This window comes from Zonotrichia albicollis, chromosome 1, assembly GCF_047830755.1.
Source record: "Zonotrichia albicollis isolate bZonAlb1 chromosome 1, bZonAlb1.hap1, whole genome shotgun sequence".
Classification (NCBI taxonomy): Eukaryota; Metazoa; Chordata; class Aves; order Passeriformes; family Passerellidae; genus Zonotrichia; species Zonotrichia albicollis.
This window is the reverse complement of record NC_133819.1, coordinates 146,894,175-146,911,803: the sequence shown is the minus strand read 5'-3', so window position 1 is coordinate 146,911,803 and position 17,629 is coordinate 146,894,175. Positions and strand designations below refer to the sequence as shown.

General features: G+C 42.2%; 1 protein-coding gene across 2 annotated transcripts in view; it reads right to left on the bottom strand.

The window, feature by feature from the left end:
- Nucleotides 1–233: 233 nt before the first annotated feature.
- The window catches only part of CCN4 (cellular communication network factor 4), a 40,452-nt gene continuing 23,056 nt past the window's right edge, over nucleotides 234–17,629 (bottom strand). Inside the window, exons 2-5 of one of the 2 annotated variants that reach the window (XM_074557337.1) lie at nucleotides 12,812–13,091; nucleotides 8,839–9,096; nucleotides 6,729–6,922; nucleotides 234–5,861 (exon numbers count right to left, since the gene is read on the bottom strand). In XM_074557337.1, coding sequence (XP_074413438.1) covers nucleotides 5,562–5,861; nucleotides 6,729–6,922; nucleotides 8,839–9,096; nucleotides 12,812–13,067 — 1,008 coding nt within the window. In that variant the 5' untranslated portion in view covers nucleotides 13,068–13,091 and the 3' untranslated portion in view covers nucleotides 234–5,561. The remainder of the gene's footprint in view (nucleotides 5,862–6,728; nucleotides 6,923–8,838; nucleotides 9,097–12,811; nucleotides 13,092–17,629) is intronic. The other variant, XM_005479611.4, reaches the window with a different exon arrangement.

The following is a 17,629-nucleotide window of genomic DNA, read 5'->3' as shown; positions in this document are numbered from 1 at the left end:
AGCCCAACCAACCAATCTCAGTCCAGGACAGGAGGCCATTCAAACTGGGTATGGTCCTATGAAGGCAAGTAAGGCACTTCAGGCTGGAAGGCAAGCTTGATTTGTTGGAAAACACTGCAGGTATTCTTTCTAGAATTAAAAGGTAGAATCCTTACTGGGGTTAGCTCTGGAGGTATGTAAATGAAGGAATACAAAACAGCATTTTGTAATTAATTTAAATGCTTTTCCCCATGTCTTTAATAACCTTGTTTGAACAATTTCAGTGTGTATGACTTTTACAAACAGGTTGCTCCTGCAACTTTTCAAGAGAGCTGATAATGAAGACATGCTTAGGCAGGTTGGGTAATACACTCCACTTTGCTCAAATACTCCAGACCTCTGTCCCAAGTCCAATAAGAGTGGTGCAGAAAAAACCCCAAATGTTGAGCCAGAAACAGACCAGCAAAGAAATGTAAATTGGGAAACACCTGGATTTTCCAATCTGCCAAAATATTCCAAATTAGGGAAATGCTCTCAGACTATCTTTTTTACCACATTGCAGTGCAGGGTCTTTGCTTTTCTGTGTCCTCCAGTTCACAGCCTTGTCACAGATTGCAAATTCCCACTTGGACATTGGCCAGGCAAGAAGATAGGAAAAGGAAATGTCAGTCACATATATATTTCACCTTCATTTGCTTGCCTAAACTTCTTAATGAGGTGCCAGTCACAGACTCATTAACCATTTGCCACTTATTTAATATCTTTAAACCACAGCAGCAATGTGCTATCTTAAAAAACTTTACCATGATGCTTTACAAACAAGTAATGTATTATATAGCTGGAGTAACTCAGACTACCAAACCAATCTGATTTTCCCATTATTTTTTCATATATTTCAGTATATGAAGCTTACAGAAATAACTCTATAGAAATGTTAAAACTGGAAAGTCACAATTTGAGAAGGTAAATGTATGGAGATGTGCCTCTAGATAGAGAGAACAATGTCTCTATCCATTTAATAAAAGGTTACAAATTTCCTTCAAGAGAGCTGGGACAAAAAAATCCCAGGGTTTCATTTACAAGATGACACAGTCTTTCTAAATGTTGTGGTTTTCCCGGAATATTACATATACACAGCACAACCCTAGTGAACACCTCAAAAACATGGCAACTGCACTACTCTCTGTTTCCAGTTGCATATACATCAAAATGGCATTTTAAATTCCAGCTAACACTCCATGGAAAGGCATTTTAATAATCTTCATGCCTGCTTTCATACCAGCATGACCAGACCTTCAAAATCCCACCCTTCACCCTTGACCCAGCCTAGAGGACCAACAGGATGATAGCCATGAGCTGAATGTGCATTAAACTCTCTTGGCATAGGTGGATTGCAAAATTCTCATTCTCAAGCTTTCTTTAGCCTTTCATTTGCCCACTGCAGCAGAGTCTGACCCTGGTACCTCCTCAATGCTATAATTGTTGGTGGTGGCATCACTTTCAGGTCCCAGCAGAGACCTGGGCCCATTGCACAAATGTACAATGAGCATCAGTTCCTGCTGGAGGAGGCAGTGAACAGTAGGGCCTTGTTCTGGCTCTGAAATCCTGAGGAAAAGTGAAGCAAAGGGATGGATCCATGAAAGCCTTTGGGGATCTAGATCTTCAATGAATTCAAACAGTAATCACAAAAGTACCTCTGTAAAAGAGACATGATTTCCCCAGGCACAGAGGCAGCCAGGGAACTGAATCTAAAGCTGGACTGTTGCCTCAGTCCTAGGGCTAATCTGCTTGTAAACACTCACTAAAACAAAGGATCTCAAATGCACCACAGACTGCAGATCAAGGTAATTGGCTACAAGTGATGCTCTTCCCCATTCAGAGCCACTGGACAGACAACCAGTGGCGCAAGCAGAGTAGTAGAGCTTAACAGCGCTTGGTTTCCTACAGATTTGTGTCCAATGTCCCCACAAAATTCCTTTACAGCCACTGTAATAACCACTGTTATTCCCCATCTGTGATTCCTTCAGCTCTGCCTCCTCCATGGCTACTCGTTTCCAGCCTGCAAATCTGTTTAAAACCCCTTTTTGTGCTGCTGCTGGGGTGGTTGTGCCACAGTGCAGACGTGTTGTGTGCAGTGACTGCCTGGCAGGTGTGCATGGCCTTGGCAGGGACAATGTGGTCAGCCTCTTCCCCACCCTGCTCTTTGATTTCATGTTTTATTGCAGGAATTGCAAGGCTTCTGAGATCTTTACACTTCTGCCTGCTTTGTTTGACATTTCCCACAAAGGGGCTGCCTGACAGACACACAAATGAACAGTATGGCTGCATACACTCAGTTTCCTTAGGAAACCAGGCTGGAGACAGAAACATCTTGGGTGCGTTGGGTAGGATCTGTGGTTTCCAGGCATTCACTTCACTAAAAACTGACACACACTGGAGCTGCTGGTCATGCATTAGCTCTGAATAGCTTCTTTTATCTCTCAGAGAATGCCTTGTGTTACAGCCACTGCAGCATTTGATTGCTGTGGTTACAGAATTAACTAATTGCAAGCAGAGCAAGCCAGTTAAGGGACAGAGTTTTTCATACATGATCTGATCCTGTTTTCTTGCTTCCTTATGTGTTCATGTAAGACAGAGAAAGACTGGCTGTTTTTACAAACACATATTATACATGCACTGCTTTTTATGCCTCATAGGAATATACATATGTAAATATACACATATATATATATATTCACGGCCATGTTTCCCGAAGGTTTTATATATAATATTATATACAATATTTATATAGATGACTGCACATCATATTTTATAGGTGTGTGTATCCATCTACATATAAATGTATATATATTTATTTATTTATATTGTTTACTTTTTATTTATTTTAATGTGTATACACACATGCATATATATGGCATTTTAAGATGGGCAAGAATTAGAACACAGGGTTCTAAGTCATATTTTGGGGAACTGATTGAGAAAGAGGTCCTAGTATTTCTTCCCTATAACTTCTTAATTCACACCATTTTCCATTTTGGAAAACATTGTGAAATTCTTGACCATGGCCACTTTTTTGTGTGTTCACATGGAACTTTTTTTACCAAGGGATGGAGTTTGAAATGTAACATTCCCATTCTTGCAAGTGCTGAGGTCATGTTGGACTGGAGACAAATAAGTCAGGTATCAATTCTGCTGTCACATCATCCAGGCCAAGGCAGTCATGAGGCTGAATCTTGCCAAATGTGGTGGCCTCAGGTTCCTTAAACCAGAGAAAGAAAGGGAAGAGGGGCTTCGCGCCTGCATTGGAACTTTTGGGCAGGGATCACCCTTCCTTTCTGCCACTAGAGATTTCATGGAAGTTTCAAAAAAGAAATAAAGCTTTAAATTCAGGAATTACCTAGGTCTATAAAGAATATATGAGCCAAATCCTTATCAGCAAATTAAGATGCTATTGATGTTAACAGCTTTTGGAGGTATACAGCATTTTCCCTAATTGTTTTTATATAGGCATGGTATTATTTTCAGGCCACTCACAAGAACTTTTAATTCATCATAGTCAGAAAAATTTATGTCTCCCAGAAACTGATCAAGTTTCTGCTGGGTTATCAAGATGAAGACAGACAATTTGCCAGCTGAAAGTAAAGCAAAATAACTGCGTCATCCTAAGTTCAGCCCTGTACTGGTCAGATCCCCAGATCATGTGTCACTCAGCAGTTCTGCTCTGCCACCAGGGATTTTTTCTCTTGCTCATACAGAAACACAATTCTGCTCTCCCAACTGAAGCAGCAGAAAACATGACATGGGGCATAGCTGCTCTACTAAAAATTTATTGGAGATAAAACTGGCTCCAACATCCTTCAGTGATGATAAATTTCTTACCTGGAAAGGTAATGACAGAGCTGTTTTTCTTTTTCTCTTAGCTGATATTTGAATGTGAAACCACTTCTGTAGAAAGTGTTTACGTTGATGTTTAAGCATCAGCCCAGCTGCAATGAATGCACCAGAAGCTATGCCAAGGGTTGCCTCTCCTGCTGCATCCACACATTCTCAGAGCTGATGTGAAGCCTAACACCTGTTTTCTCATTTAACACATCCCCTTTCCTCTACCCCAGTCATGTAAAACAATGATTTGTGTCACTGGCAAGGTGGCAGTGGGAAGAAGCACCTGTGTGCTGGTAACACCATGGGGAGCAGGAGGTGCTGGTGGTCCCCAAGCACAGGCCACACAATTTCTATTTCTGTCAGAATAAATGGATGCAAGAAGTCTTGTCCTTCACTTCTTATCTGGCTCTCTACATTTCATCTGCAGAGATATCCTAGGAGCAATACATCACCTGTGGATTAGATGGATCCTGAAAACATGAGTTCTGGAGTGGCTGTTTTGGGTTCAGTCAGGCTATTCAATATCAGAGAATCCAGAGAACTGTGAAAATGTTCCTAACACAAGATACTTCAAGAGATTGAGGTGAGTCCAAGGAGAGCAGGACACAGAAGTTCTTGGACCCAGCCTTTGCTGCAGAAACATCACACAGATTTCAGGAGAAACATTCTTCCCCCTAGGCTTTTCCCATAAAATTCACCATGCAGTAAAATCTGACTGAGAATAACAGAGGGGTGATTCTAGAACTGATCTCAGTGTGACAGATGTTAGACTTTAGCTGCAAGGGTCGGGCTATCAAATCCTGATGTCTAATGTTGAATATGAAACATTTACATCAGTTTTCCAGCTTAGAAAATAACATTCAAGAAATGACAGTAAGGATGTCTGAATCTCATGTCTAAGCTAATGACAGCCATACTTTTGCTGTCATACTAGTGCACTGTTCTTTCCTATGGGCAATTAAACTGCTGGCTTAGTAAATGACAGTGCCAACAGAACTGTCATTTAAGTCCCAGCATCAGTGCATAAAGGAATTTCTGGCTACTGTTAATGGATGAAGATCTATTAAAAATCTTGTTTGTTCAAGGCCTCTTCAAAAACAGTGTGACAAAACAAAGAGATTTAACATTGATGCCTTAGGCTTTAGGTTTCATATTTTCCAGATTCTGTACTGCATTAGTTTATAACTCTGAACTTCATGTGGAGTGTTAGCAAGTTCTCTTCAAAGTTTCATTAGACAAAAAAATCCTTCCCAGCCTGAGAACCAAGGACACCCCTGCAGCTTCAGGCCCAAAAATACAAACAACATCAAGTTAAGGAGAGCAAACTGGGAGGATGGGACTTCATAACCTGAAGCTGTAATTGGACAATTAACCCAATATGTAAATGGACCACAACATATAAAACTATGAAAACACATGACCAGTTGTTCATCTTGAGTGTAGCCTCAGCCAGGCTCTTGTACTGCCCAGGGTGCATCCTTTGAAGGCCTTTTTAATAAATACCTTTAAATAAATTCCTTTAAATAAATACTTTATTCCTTTAACACTGTCTAGCATCTGTTCTAGATAGCCTCTCAAGGCATCAGCATCCTAACTTGGCAAAAAAACAAATTGCACATTGGCAATGGATGAAGATTCTCCTTTTATTTTAAAACCTCTGTAAAATCAGAGCAAAGGGTCAATTCCAGCATTCATCCAATTTAATTAGCGATTTCAGAGTAATCATAGTAATGAGCCAAGTCAGCAAAGATGTCGTTGGGGTTCCTGCAGTTCAGGTTGCAAAAACAAGCATTGATCCACATAATTTTCCAGGAAAACTCAGTTCCATCTGGGCACTGGAAGCTCACTTCAATAGTCTTGGACTTGTAGGGTGTGCAGCACCTGTTGTCTGTGCAGACCCCACAGTACTTGGGCCTGTAGGGGCTTTTGCTCACACAGCCAGAGATGGTGTAGTTCATGGGCTCATTTGCCCTGTAGACAGCCAAGCATTTCTTCCCAGGCTAAATCAGAGAAGAAAATAAAAACAAAGAGGTTAATATTCAGTGCTGAGACGTGTAGGAAATAAAACCCACGTTGCTCTTTGCAGCTACTTGAAAGGAGGCTGTGGCAAGGGAGGGGATTTGGCTTCTTCTACCAGATAAACAGTGGTAGGACAAAGAGAAACAGCCTCAAATTGTGCCATGAGGGGTTCAGGCTGGATATCAGGAAAAATTTTTTCACTGAAGGAGTGGTTAAGCATTTGAAAAAGCTGCCCGGAGAAGTGATGGAGTCACCATCTCTAGAAGTATTCAAAATACAGACATAGCACTTTGCAGTGTGGTTTATCAAGCATGGTGGTATTCAGTCAAAGGTCGGGCTTACTGATCTTGGACATTCTTTCCAACTTTAAGGATTCTATTATTCTATTCTATGATTCCTATGTTTAAAGGGATTTGTAGATTAGGAAAGCTTTTACAGCCCTGACCTAGGTAGTGTGAAAGATTTACATGTTTAGACAGGGGAACCCAAAAGCTGTAGAGTATATTGTGCATATACTTGCACAATAGAGTTGTATATTGTGCATATACTTGCACAATAGAGTTCACAGCCATAACCAGGCGTGCAGCTCTGCTTTTCTGCCAGCTGAGTACAGGGCTGTCCAAGCCATCATCAAGCACAGCAGGCTTGGCTTGGCTATCCTTGCAAGGACCTTTTGGCTAGAGCTGAGACTCTCAGGGAAAGGTTTTCATACCAACACAGGCAGGACATATTTTGGAACTCTGTGCAGCACAGTAAGTCCATGAACAAGTGCAGCCTCATGAGGCCTGAACACTGCCAAACAAAGGCTGACTCAGTGTTCATGGGATGCACAAAGGAACAGCCCCCACCTTGATGTGCTGGGTTATATCCACCTCACAGGGCCTCATGTTGCACAGGCGGCTCTCCTTCAGGAGCCGGCACTGCTCGTTGTCATTGGAGATCCTGGTGGAGATGCCCAGCCCACAGGTCTTGGAGCAAGGGCTCCAGGGTGAGGTGTGCATGATGCAGTTCTTCTGCCAGGTTTCCTCCTCTCCCTCGTACGCTGCGGACACAGATTAACCCCACATCATTCAGCCCAGGCAGCTTTACATATTAAACATCCTCTCCCCAGCTCATTGCACATTCAGGCCACTAACCCAAATAACTAAACCACAGCAAAGTGGCCCAGCATTCCTGTGAACATCCCACCCCCTTTGTGCTGACCTACTTGTGTCAGGCTCTCCATCCTGCGAGCGCTCGGGGCCAGGGCTCATTCCTTTATTCCCCTTCACAGCCTCACACAAGGGGGTCCTTGTCTAGGACCCCCAGGTGCTGCCACAGTATAAACAATTACAGAAGCCTGAGCCAGCGGGTGGAGAGAGGGGGTGAGATCTGATCTCACCATGAACGTTTATTTCTGGGTCCATTCAGCTGGTTCCCCATAGCAGAAAGTGGTCAGCAGTCTCTGCTGGATGGCAGAGGGCTTGGGAAGCAGCCACAGCCTTTCACAGGGAGGAAGAACAGCTTCACTAGCTCTCAGAGAGCTTAGCAGCCATTTGAAGAAAGGGTGGGCTCTGTTTTGAAAGCAGCCAACAACCCTAGCTATGGTTCTGTCCCAGCCTCAGCCAAAGTCCCCACTGCTTTACAGCTCACAGGACAGTCCATAGAAACTGCTGCATTGAGCTTGCTCACTGTGATATTCATTATTATATTTATTATTATATTAAATTTAATAAATGCTACTCTGACTTCTATAAGACTTCTCCTTAGAGGAGAAAAGCCAGGAAAGCAAAGCTATGTTTTGCCCATTTTGGGACACAGGCCATGAGGACATAAGGCCAGTTTCAGTAGTAGATATTTTGAATTTGGGCCCACCCCACATTTCAGAGCTATCAGGGACAAAGAAATGAGAGCTAAACTCTGGTGGTTTTAACTCACAGATGAAGACTGAGGCTTTTTTTTTTTTTCTGGTGCAACAAAAGACCAAGGTTTGGGAAAAAGCTCTCCCCACAAAGGAGCCAAAATCTTTGTTTACAACAATCCTATCTCTCCTTGAGCTCTGCTTTTGTGAGATGGTCTAAAACATGGAGCTAATGTGGCTAATGTCACTACATTGTGTCACAGGGCATTTTGAAAATAAATTTAAGACATATGGCAAGTTGAGTCCATCTTAAGCATTTGGGACCATGTGTGAGGCAAATGATAGCACCTTTGTGCAGTGGGTTACATGATCATTACTATAAATGTGAGTGTGAGGACAGAATGTTTAATGATGCCATCAGTTCAGAATTGATGAAAAGTTGTACTACCACAAAGACAACTTAGCCCAGCTCACAGTGAAATTTCTACACAATAAGTGCCTTCAAGGTGTCGTATAAGTTTGAGACCCCTAAGTCCTGTCCTAATGTACAGGGGCTTTAAAATTGCACTACAGTAGCAATATAACCTGGACAGAAAGCCTCAGTCCCAAATTAAACTGAGTCCATTCTCTTTCCCAGAGGGTTCAGACTGAGGGAAAAAAATTAATATGAAAAATTAAAAAGGACTTTTGATATCTTCAGAGTTCCAGCAGACATGTCCTTCAAAGGGGGCTTTGGCACACAGAATTCCGGAATGGTTGCACAAGCATATTTGATGAATATAACACTCATGGAATTGTGAGATGGTTTGTGTTGGAAAGGACCTTAAAGATCATCTCTGTGAATTCCCCTGCCATGGCCAGGAGTAGCACCCACAAGATCAGGGCCTTCACCACCAGGGATGGGGCATCCAAATCCATATTGCTACTAATGAGTTCCCCTGGTGTTTGCCTGCCCTGTCCTTCAGCACGTGCTGTGTGGGAGGCTGTGTCTCCCTCACAAAGGTCAGACACCTGCCAGGAATGGCGATACAAACTGATACTTTGCTTGTAGACTCTGCCAGATGGCAAAGGAGAGCTCTACCTTGGCAAAGGAGAGATCTGCCTCATCCCCACCATACCTGCAGAGGAGATGTGGCGTGGAGATGTCTTCCTGATTTTCCTGGAGTCATCACAAACCCACTGCTCGCAGCACTTCCCTGTCATCTTAATCAGCTTTGGGTTTGGGCACCAGACAAGTGGAGGACGTGAGTTTGTGCACATGGGAACACAGCCCACAGCCCCATTAATGCACGTGCAGTTGTATTTGCAGTTGGGCTGGAATGTCTCCCCGTTCTTGTACCTGACTCCATTGAGGACACATCCTACACCAACAATCTCTGAAAAGAAAGAAAAAGAGAGAAAAACACACAGAGCACCATTAAAAGAATGCTGGCAACAAACAGCTCTAATGTATTCCTTTACCAAGCTGATCTGTGCGCTAGCAGTGCTGCAGAGCATTGTGTTCAGCCTGATGCTGCACCATGTGTAGTTACACCATCTAGGAAACTGTTTCCATTCTAAATCACAGCAAAAAATGAGAACCTTTTAATGCCTCAATGAAAAAATAAGTTAGAAAATAAAACAAGTTTTATCTACAAATTCTTACTTAAAAAACCAAAATCATTTCATAGCGTGGTGGTAGGAATTACTCACAGGGGGAGAAATCAAAGTAATTTAAAAAAATATATTTAGTGAAATTTGAGGTTTTCAGAGACATATGAGACATTAATGGAATTGCACATATGACACAGCTGTTAACAACACCTGTGTATATCTGAAGAAAAAAGAGAGAACAAACAAGGGAGGAAAAGGAGCACCTAAATGTCACTGGATTCCTATATTCAGGAAACTAGATCTTACCCAGTTTATCACAGAGCAGTTTTCTTGGAAAATAAAGTACACATTATAAAGCCATAAAAATAAATATTTTATGTGTAATTATTTTTTGTATAAAATCACTTTTAAAAGTCAAGCCTTTTGATTGCTCATGAACAGGAATCACAGAGCAGGATTTTTTTTTTGTTTGATCAAATTATAGACAGTTATTTAGAAGCAGCGTCTTTCAATGGAAAATTCAAACTTTAGTCTCTTGTTTAGTCACACGGAGGCACTGCTCACACACTGGTTGTGTTGCTTATGTTTTGAGTCTGGTCAGAAATGGAGCTGCTTCAGGAAAACACAAATTGAAATCCTGGATTAAAATTCTGCAAAGGCTTCCTATTTTTAGAATGAGCTGAATGAAAACATGAAGCACAAATCCCTTTTTCTGCACAAAAATGGGAGCTGTTGGAATTTCAAGCACAGATCTAGATCTCCAGTTCACACTCAGCTCCAACTTTTGTAATGCTTCAGCCTTTGTACTGAAAAGGCAATCACCCAGTGCTGGAGCTGGGCCTGAGAATTCAGAGACACTTCTAGGTATGCACACAGATTGTGACAGTTCAAAAAATGCTGTGTCTCCTGGTGCTTTCCTATGAGTATATTCCACCTGGATTATGTTAATTTAGAAGTCTCTGCAGAGACTTCCTACAGGTCTCATAAAACAAGAGGTTCACTATGAGAACATCCCCAAACACAGACAAAGGGGCTGTTGAATGTTTCATGAAGAACTTCACTGAGTCTGCTTCAAAATAAAGCAATTTGGAGCCACATCCTTATTCCCAGCCCCACATGCACAACACCTGCCTCACCCCCTGGGCCTGTGCTCAGCACCTGCTGCCTCTGCTTTGCTGCAGAGAAAAGCCAACAACAAAAGGAGAGTTGCCGTGACTCCCAGCAGGTTTCTATTTGATGTCTGTGAGGTTAAATCCCAGGGCACACCTCAGCATGGCAGTCCAGATACAGACTGAATTTCCCCCAGTTTGACACCACTCCCTTTCCCAACACATATTCCTGACTCTTTCAGGGTCTTTAGTTTCCATAAATTACATTGTTTCTGTAGCCCTTCAAGCCCTGGATTCTCTAGATCCAACCAAAAGCAACCATATGCCAATCCAGTTCCTCACAGGAGTTAGTCCTCAACACCCAGCACAGGATTCCCACTCACAGGAGCTTTCAGACTCCAGGTCAGGACAGAAGCTGGTGAGCTCAGAGCAGGGTGATGCAGCCTCTGTGTGGCCCAGGCTACAACGAGAACACATCAGCAGACCCTGTCCTGCGCCTCTGCCTGGGTGCTGAAAACAAGGGAAAGGCCACAGGTTTCTCTGGCAGTCAGAGACAATTTGCCTCACATCCTACCCATGGAAAGAGCTTCCTCTTGTTCCCTTCAGCTGTGCACACTGTAATGCTGCTCCCCAAAACCCCATAAATGTCACATAGCCACAAATGTCCCATGTTGTCATGGCAGTAGGGAAGGGAAAGCACAGACTGGGAATGCCTCCAGAGCTCACTGGCAGAGCTGGGGTCAGTGTTCCTTCAGCACAGGGATGTGCCCCTGGCACACAGAGTGCCTGGGATGTGTGGGAGGACTGCAAAGACCAAAAGATATCCAACTAAGAAAACAACCATTTAAATAAATAAACAGATGCAAAGCAGCATGAGGGCCTTTAGAGAGGCCTAGGAAGCCTGATAGCTTTGAGACAACATCCAGCCTGTTTTCTTCTCCCAGCACAGGGCCAGCTGTAACGATGTCATTCTTGACAATGTTTGTCTAACCTGCTCTTGCAGACCTCTGATGAATGTTCTACACACACTCCAGACAATGCATTTAAATGATCTCATATCCTCTTTTCTTAACCTTAATCTTTTCTAATCTTGAAAATCACTGTTTAAGCTTACAGCTCCTAGCACATAACTTCTCTTGTTGTTATTTTGCTTGTATCCTACAAAAATCTGGTCAGACTGCACTTTTTGCATGCTTGCTTTTTTTTTTTTTCTTCTTTTGTGCCTGAGCCAGTGCAAAGCCATGTCATTTCTTACTAGACTTCCCACCCTGCTGCTGAGCAATGCCTAGTATCGCTTCTGCAAGAACATGCCAGCTTACCCTGAACTTCTTAACTCCTCAAACCTGTCTCTTGTGTAACCTCTGCTCATATTCTAAGTTTACTGAAGCCCACAGTTTGCAAGATTTTTCCTCTTCTGTGGAATAGTTATTCTATCAGTCCATCTCACAGTCAGCTCTCCTCTGGGTTTCCTTTCACCTTTACATTTTCTATTAAATAATTTGTTTTTTTGTTCCAGCCCAGAAGCCCCTTGATTTGAATGGCTTTTTTCTGTTTATGAACCCAAAGCCATGACCATATGTTCTAAGAACTTACTAAAAGCAGCCTTTCCAGTCAACGATGTGTGTGGTTGTGCTGATGATCCTTTCACTTTTAATCATTCCCAGAGTAATAATTTTCAATAATTTCTAACTTTTGTGAGAGAATCAGGGTCCCATCATGTTCTAGAACTCAGAACAAGTGAATATATTCTTAATACATAAACCACTACCTAATTTCTTTTTGTGCTTTTTCTTGAAAAGCATTCCAGTGTCAGGGAACCAACAGTTTGCTGTCAGAGGTGGGAAGAAATCCTTCTGACTCATAACAGTTAATATGACTATAACCATTGTACAATTGAGGCTTAAACCTCAATTTGTCACTGACAAGCTCTGATAGGAGATGATTCATTCCTGACCATCTTGACAGGGTATTCTACAGACCACACGCTATCTAAGGTATCCTCTATAGGGAATTAGGCAAAAGTGTCCCCTTAATATCATGGTTTTCATGTAGGGGCCCATATTGCTTGTCTGTAAATCCTGCTGTCTGCCTATCCTTCCTTCATCCCCAACCTACTACAACACCTCCTCCTGTTACAGAATAATCTATTTACACATATTGAGACTTTCAAATGCTGGTTGGTCGTTGCTCTTGGCTACAGCCAAATCAAAAGGCAGGAATTCAACTGTCATTTCTCATCCAGCCAAGTGCCCTGAGAACAAAGACAGCTACAAGGGAATGGAAGATGCTGCATGAAGCCAGGTATCCAAAACGAGAAAAATCTCAACCCCTGCTCAGCCAGCTGAGCTGCCAGCCTATATCTAATCAAAAAGATATGTACATCACTTACGTGCACATACTCCTATTTCGTACCTAGGTCTGTCTGCGCTGTAGTCACAGTACAAGCCCCTGTGGAAGTCACAGGTGTCAGCCTCGGTGCAGCTCTCCCCTCTCTGCTTGGCACACGTCTTGCAGCAGTCACAGCCGTCCGTGACCAGGCTGACGCCGGGCGCGCAGCGCGGCGGGGACCTGGGGCACTCGCAGGGCCACCTGCAGTACTGAGCCCGTGTGTAGGGCTCCTCCGTGGCTAGGACGGGGCTGCTCATGCTCAGGGAGGTCTGGCCAGTGGCCTGCAAACAAAGAAACAGAGCTTGGAGAGTGTTACAGAGAAATGGGGACTGCAAACCCTGTGCTGCACACCCAGTGCTTCATAGTCCACAGTTAAAATCCCCTCAGGTCTCATGAGTAAAAATAAAAAAACTTCAACAAACCAAGCCTGCAAGTCAATTATTCATTATTCATTATTCAATCAACCATTATCAATGAATTATCACATTCAAAATTTGATAATCAGATAAAAAATCTGATCAAGGTTATTCAAGGTAGGAAAGGGATTTCATGTAGCACAGTGATGCCATTCCAGGTCACTATTACTGAGCTCATGGAGTACTGGGATGCTGTAGATCGTATCAAAACCAACAGAAGGTAGAGGCTCATTGCATTCTGAGCTCTCAAATCCCTAGACAACAAACTCTGGATGACATTTAACAGCACCAGCCATGCTTGTGGTGCAGGAAGGGTGCAAATCAGGCAAGTGACACAGCAAAGATTTCATTTTTCTAAGAGGATCACTGCAAAGAAAACCTGTGCTGTACATGGGGCTCAAGCAAGGCACAGTATCTCAGGCACAGAAACAAATGGAATTATTCACATGGGGTCAACAGCAGAAGGAACATGGCACTGCTTGGGCACATGTGGTCTAGAAGCCCTTTCTGGTGCTGCAAAACATAAATGTGCAACCCTAAAAACTTCAAAGAAGGAAAGTCAGACTCTAGAAATTGCTAAGGCAATTCCCTCCATTACTGCCTTCCCTGTACTGTACTTAATATCCCCAGTGTTTTTCCTCTTTGTAGTTTGAGATGTCTCAAACAAAAGGCTTTCCAAAAACTCTCCATGAAGAAAATGCCTCACCCAAGAGTTTGTGGGAAAGGACCCCACAGCTGATGAGCTATCCATGAGGATATCTCTGCAAAGTCCCTTTACTGTCTTTTACAGTTTCTTTGTTAGCAGGCTCAGATTTTATTAAAGTACATTTCTAAGCCTGCTGCTGCTGTATCTGAAGGTGTATTTAAATATCTTGGAAACTGGTTATCCTATATTTAGAACACTAAATTGGGAACACATTGCTAATCACTGCCAAATAGACAATGTGTTTGCTCTGGGCAGAATTCCCAATTCCATTAAGGTCTCCTTTACAAACAGTTGGCCCTAAAGTAGGCTTGAAAACGCCTTTAAACTCTTGTTTAAACTAAAACATACCAATATAATTTACTCCCACTTTAAGGCTCCTTGATGCTGTCAGAATTGTTAAAAGAGGAACATTCAGATTGATGAAAAGCCCTGGCCTTTCAATCCTAGGATTTTTCATTCCACTCACAATCATTTGAGTAGGTGCAATAATTTGCTACTTGAGAAGAGAGGCCTCCTTGAGTGCCATAAACCTATTTACCTTGTTGCTGATCATTAAAAAAAGTGCTTAATAATCAGGTCCAGATATACAGACAAAAGTCACACAAATCTATTTAAAGAGCTCATTTCCACAGCCCAGCCCTGTAAGTAAATCCCTTCACCATCCCTTGTTTCAATTGTCAGCATGAGCAAGCAGCTTCTCCCTGTGCAGATGTGAACGTGTCTGTCAGCCAGCACACATAGCAAAGAGGAGCCCTCGTGCTCCTGTGGGTTTAGTTAATTGTGAAGGGCTGAGGCTGAGCTCTTGTAAAGCACAGAACAGCTGGGAGACATTTGGTGGCTTGTGAGAAACAGGAGTTTAGAATAAATTATTATTAAAATAAATTATTCAACAGCCCTTCCTCTAGGTCTGACACCTGAGCTGGCCAGGGAAGCCCTTCCAGTGTCCTTACAGTGAGCTAGGGCTAAGTTTGTAGATAGTTGGGTGGTTGGGGTAAATGTGTAAGGTAGTAGGCCTAGAAGATGAATGAGTAGGAGGAAGACTATGAGGGATGTTAAAATTAGGGCTCATTTGTGTCCTTTTTTGTCTAGGGGTATTATTAGTTGTTTTGTGACTAGGTTGATAAATCATAGTTGGAGGGTTGAGAGTCGGTTAGTAATTCATTGATTGTCTAGGGAGGATAGTAAGAGAGCTGGGAATGTTATTGAGATGAGGATTAGTGGGATTCCTGGGAAGGATGGGCTTGGAAATTGGTTGAAGAAGCTTAAGTTCATGGTCAGGTTCAGAGGGTAGTGCTTGGAGTGATGGGTGGTTTGCTAGAAGGGGGGATTTATTGACACAAATGACAGAAGTTTGGGTTGGATAATTAAAGAGAAAATGAGTCATGAAGTGAGCATGATAAAAAATCAGGGGCTAGGGTTTTGTTGTGGATGTGCTGGCTGAATTGTCCAGAGGTGTGGCTAAGTCCCTTGGATGGATAGTGCACATGAGCATCTTCAGATAATCAGTGTGGACAGGCATCAAACCCATCACTCTGGGTTTTACAAACAGGGAAGGCATGGAGTGATGGGGTTGGCATCGTGTCCTAGGCTCCATTTCCACCTAAACAAAACCCAGCCCTTGGAAACTGTTTTCCACTGGAGCCTTTAAAAGTGCACAACCTGTACAGCCTTGCAGCCTCGCCTCTCCTCTCCTCTCCTCTCCTCTCCTCTCCTCTCCTCTCCTCTCCTCTCCTCTCCTCTCCTCTCCTCTCCTCTCCTCTCCTCTCCTCTCCTCTCCTCTCCTCTCCTCTCCTCTCCTCTCCTCTCCCTCAGGCCTTCACAGAGGGAAAAACCATTCTGTAGATTTATAAAATTATTGGGTTTTTCCTTTCCATGGTCAGCTGTCATCACTTAGGAGTACCTAAGTCTCTTTGGAAAAGTTATTCAGCCCGACTACTTCAATGTCCCAGAACATTTTAGAAAATAGACCCTTCCATTTTAATGAGTATATTGGTTAAATCATCATGACTAATGCTTTCCACAAGTGCTATAAACAGGAAATCACCCTGTAACAGCCTTCCCCAATGGCTGTCTTTCATTAGAAAAAAACACCAAAAAAAACCCCAAAAAAATCCACCCATGTAATTTAAGGTTTCAGGAATCATGTATTTAGGGTCAGTATAATGCAGAGGATGACAATTATTTTGTAAGAAATCTGAAATAAGATTAGATAAGAGCAAAGAGAAAAGTGACACTAAAAGTCACACTAGTGGGGATTTGACAACCTTATTTCAAAATATCAGAAAGATAGAAGAATATGCCTGTTAGGAAATTAATTTTCTGAAGTACTGGTAATTAACCTGTTTCATTTAATTATTCTTTAATCTTGGAGTCTGCAGATTTGTTATCTTGGGTGCCAAGGAGAAAATATTCTACAAAAATTATTCATGAGTTCTAATTTTTCTGCTTCTGGAGATACAAGCCCATCCTCATTAAAACAAGATGAAGCCTTTCTCACCCTGCTATGCCTGATAATTCTCTATTAAAGTCACTCCTGATTTATGCTTGGCAAGCTCCAAAATTACTTTCTTTTTGCATCAGCAGAGCAGATGGCTAGCAACAATTCCCAGCTAATTTCTGTCTTCACATTCAAGAAAAGAGGAGAAAATAGAAAAACTACCCACTGTCTGCCATAGCCACAAACTCAGTATTTTTATTAGCAAGGAGTTTTACTACCAATTTTCAAGATATAAAATGGATAGCAGCATTTTAGCAGCACATTCTTCCTACTGGCAGCATATATTTTCAATCTTTTGAAAAATCCTGCAATTTTAAGTATGTTTTAATTTTGAAAACTGGAAGAACCAAACTCTGGTGGTGAAACCAGTGTATATAGCCCAAACTACAAGCTAGGCAGTCTTATTGCAGAACTTTTACATAGTACATGAGAAACCTCTACATTTGCTTTAAAGCAGCAAAGCATCACAATATACCCCTTTGCTTCCAGCCTTTACAAATGTTTAAAAATATATTCATGTGTATTGATTTTACTGTTTCAGTAAAGATGAAAGATCTCACTCTTAAAACCTTTTTCTTTCAAGTATTTTTTTTTTCAGCTGAGTGAAGGCAGGGAGAAGATTTCCCTGTTCTTCCCTTCCAGTTTGTTGATGGGAAACATTTAGACAGGAGAGTGATTTCTAAATTGGATTCCTTTGGCTGCCAAGAGAGCTGGAGAAGTGGTTCCATAGCAGCAGAAACCTTGGTACTTTATCAGCTTCCACTGTTTTCTCCTTGGTGGTAATTTAGTCTCAAAGGAGAACTTCTTATTTCAGTCAGAACTGCCCAAGCTGTGTTTTGCAGGATACATGTTGTTGGGTGCACAACATTTAATTTCTCACAGTAGAACACATTAAAGTAGTTTTAACCTACATTTCTGATACTGCCCCTCTGAGCAAATGCCAGATGTTGTTGATGGAGGGATATGATGCGATTTGGATTATCCTGTTCTCTAGCTCTGACATACTCACAAGTGAAAATGATTAGTGAGGAAATTTTATTGAAATATTCTCTGTACTACAAGGTCTGACAACGTCATCCTGTCACTGTTTAGAAGTAAGTCCAGATTTGGAGTTTGACTGTTCTAAACAAGAACACTGAAGTAAAAAATGCAGTTTTATGCAGACACTTTGGGATGCATCTCCTAGGAAAAGGCTGAGCC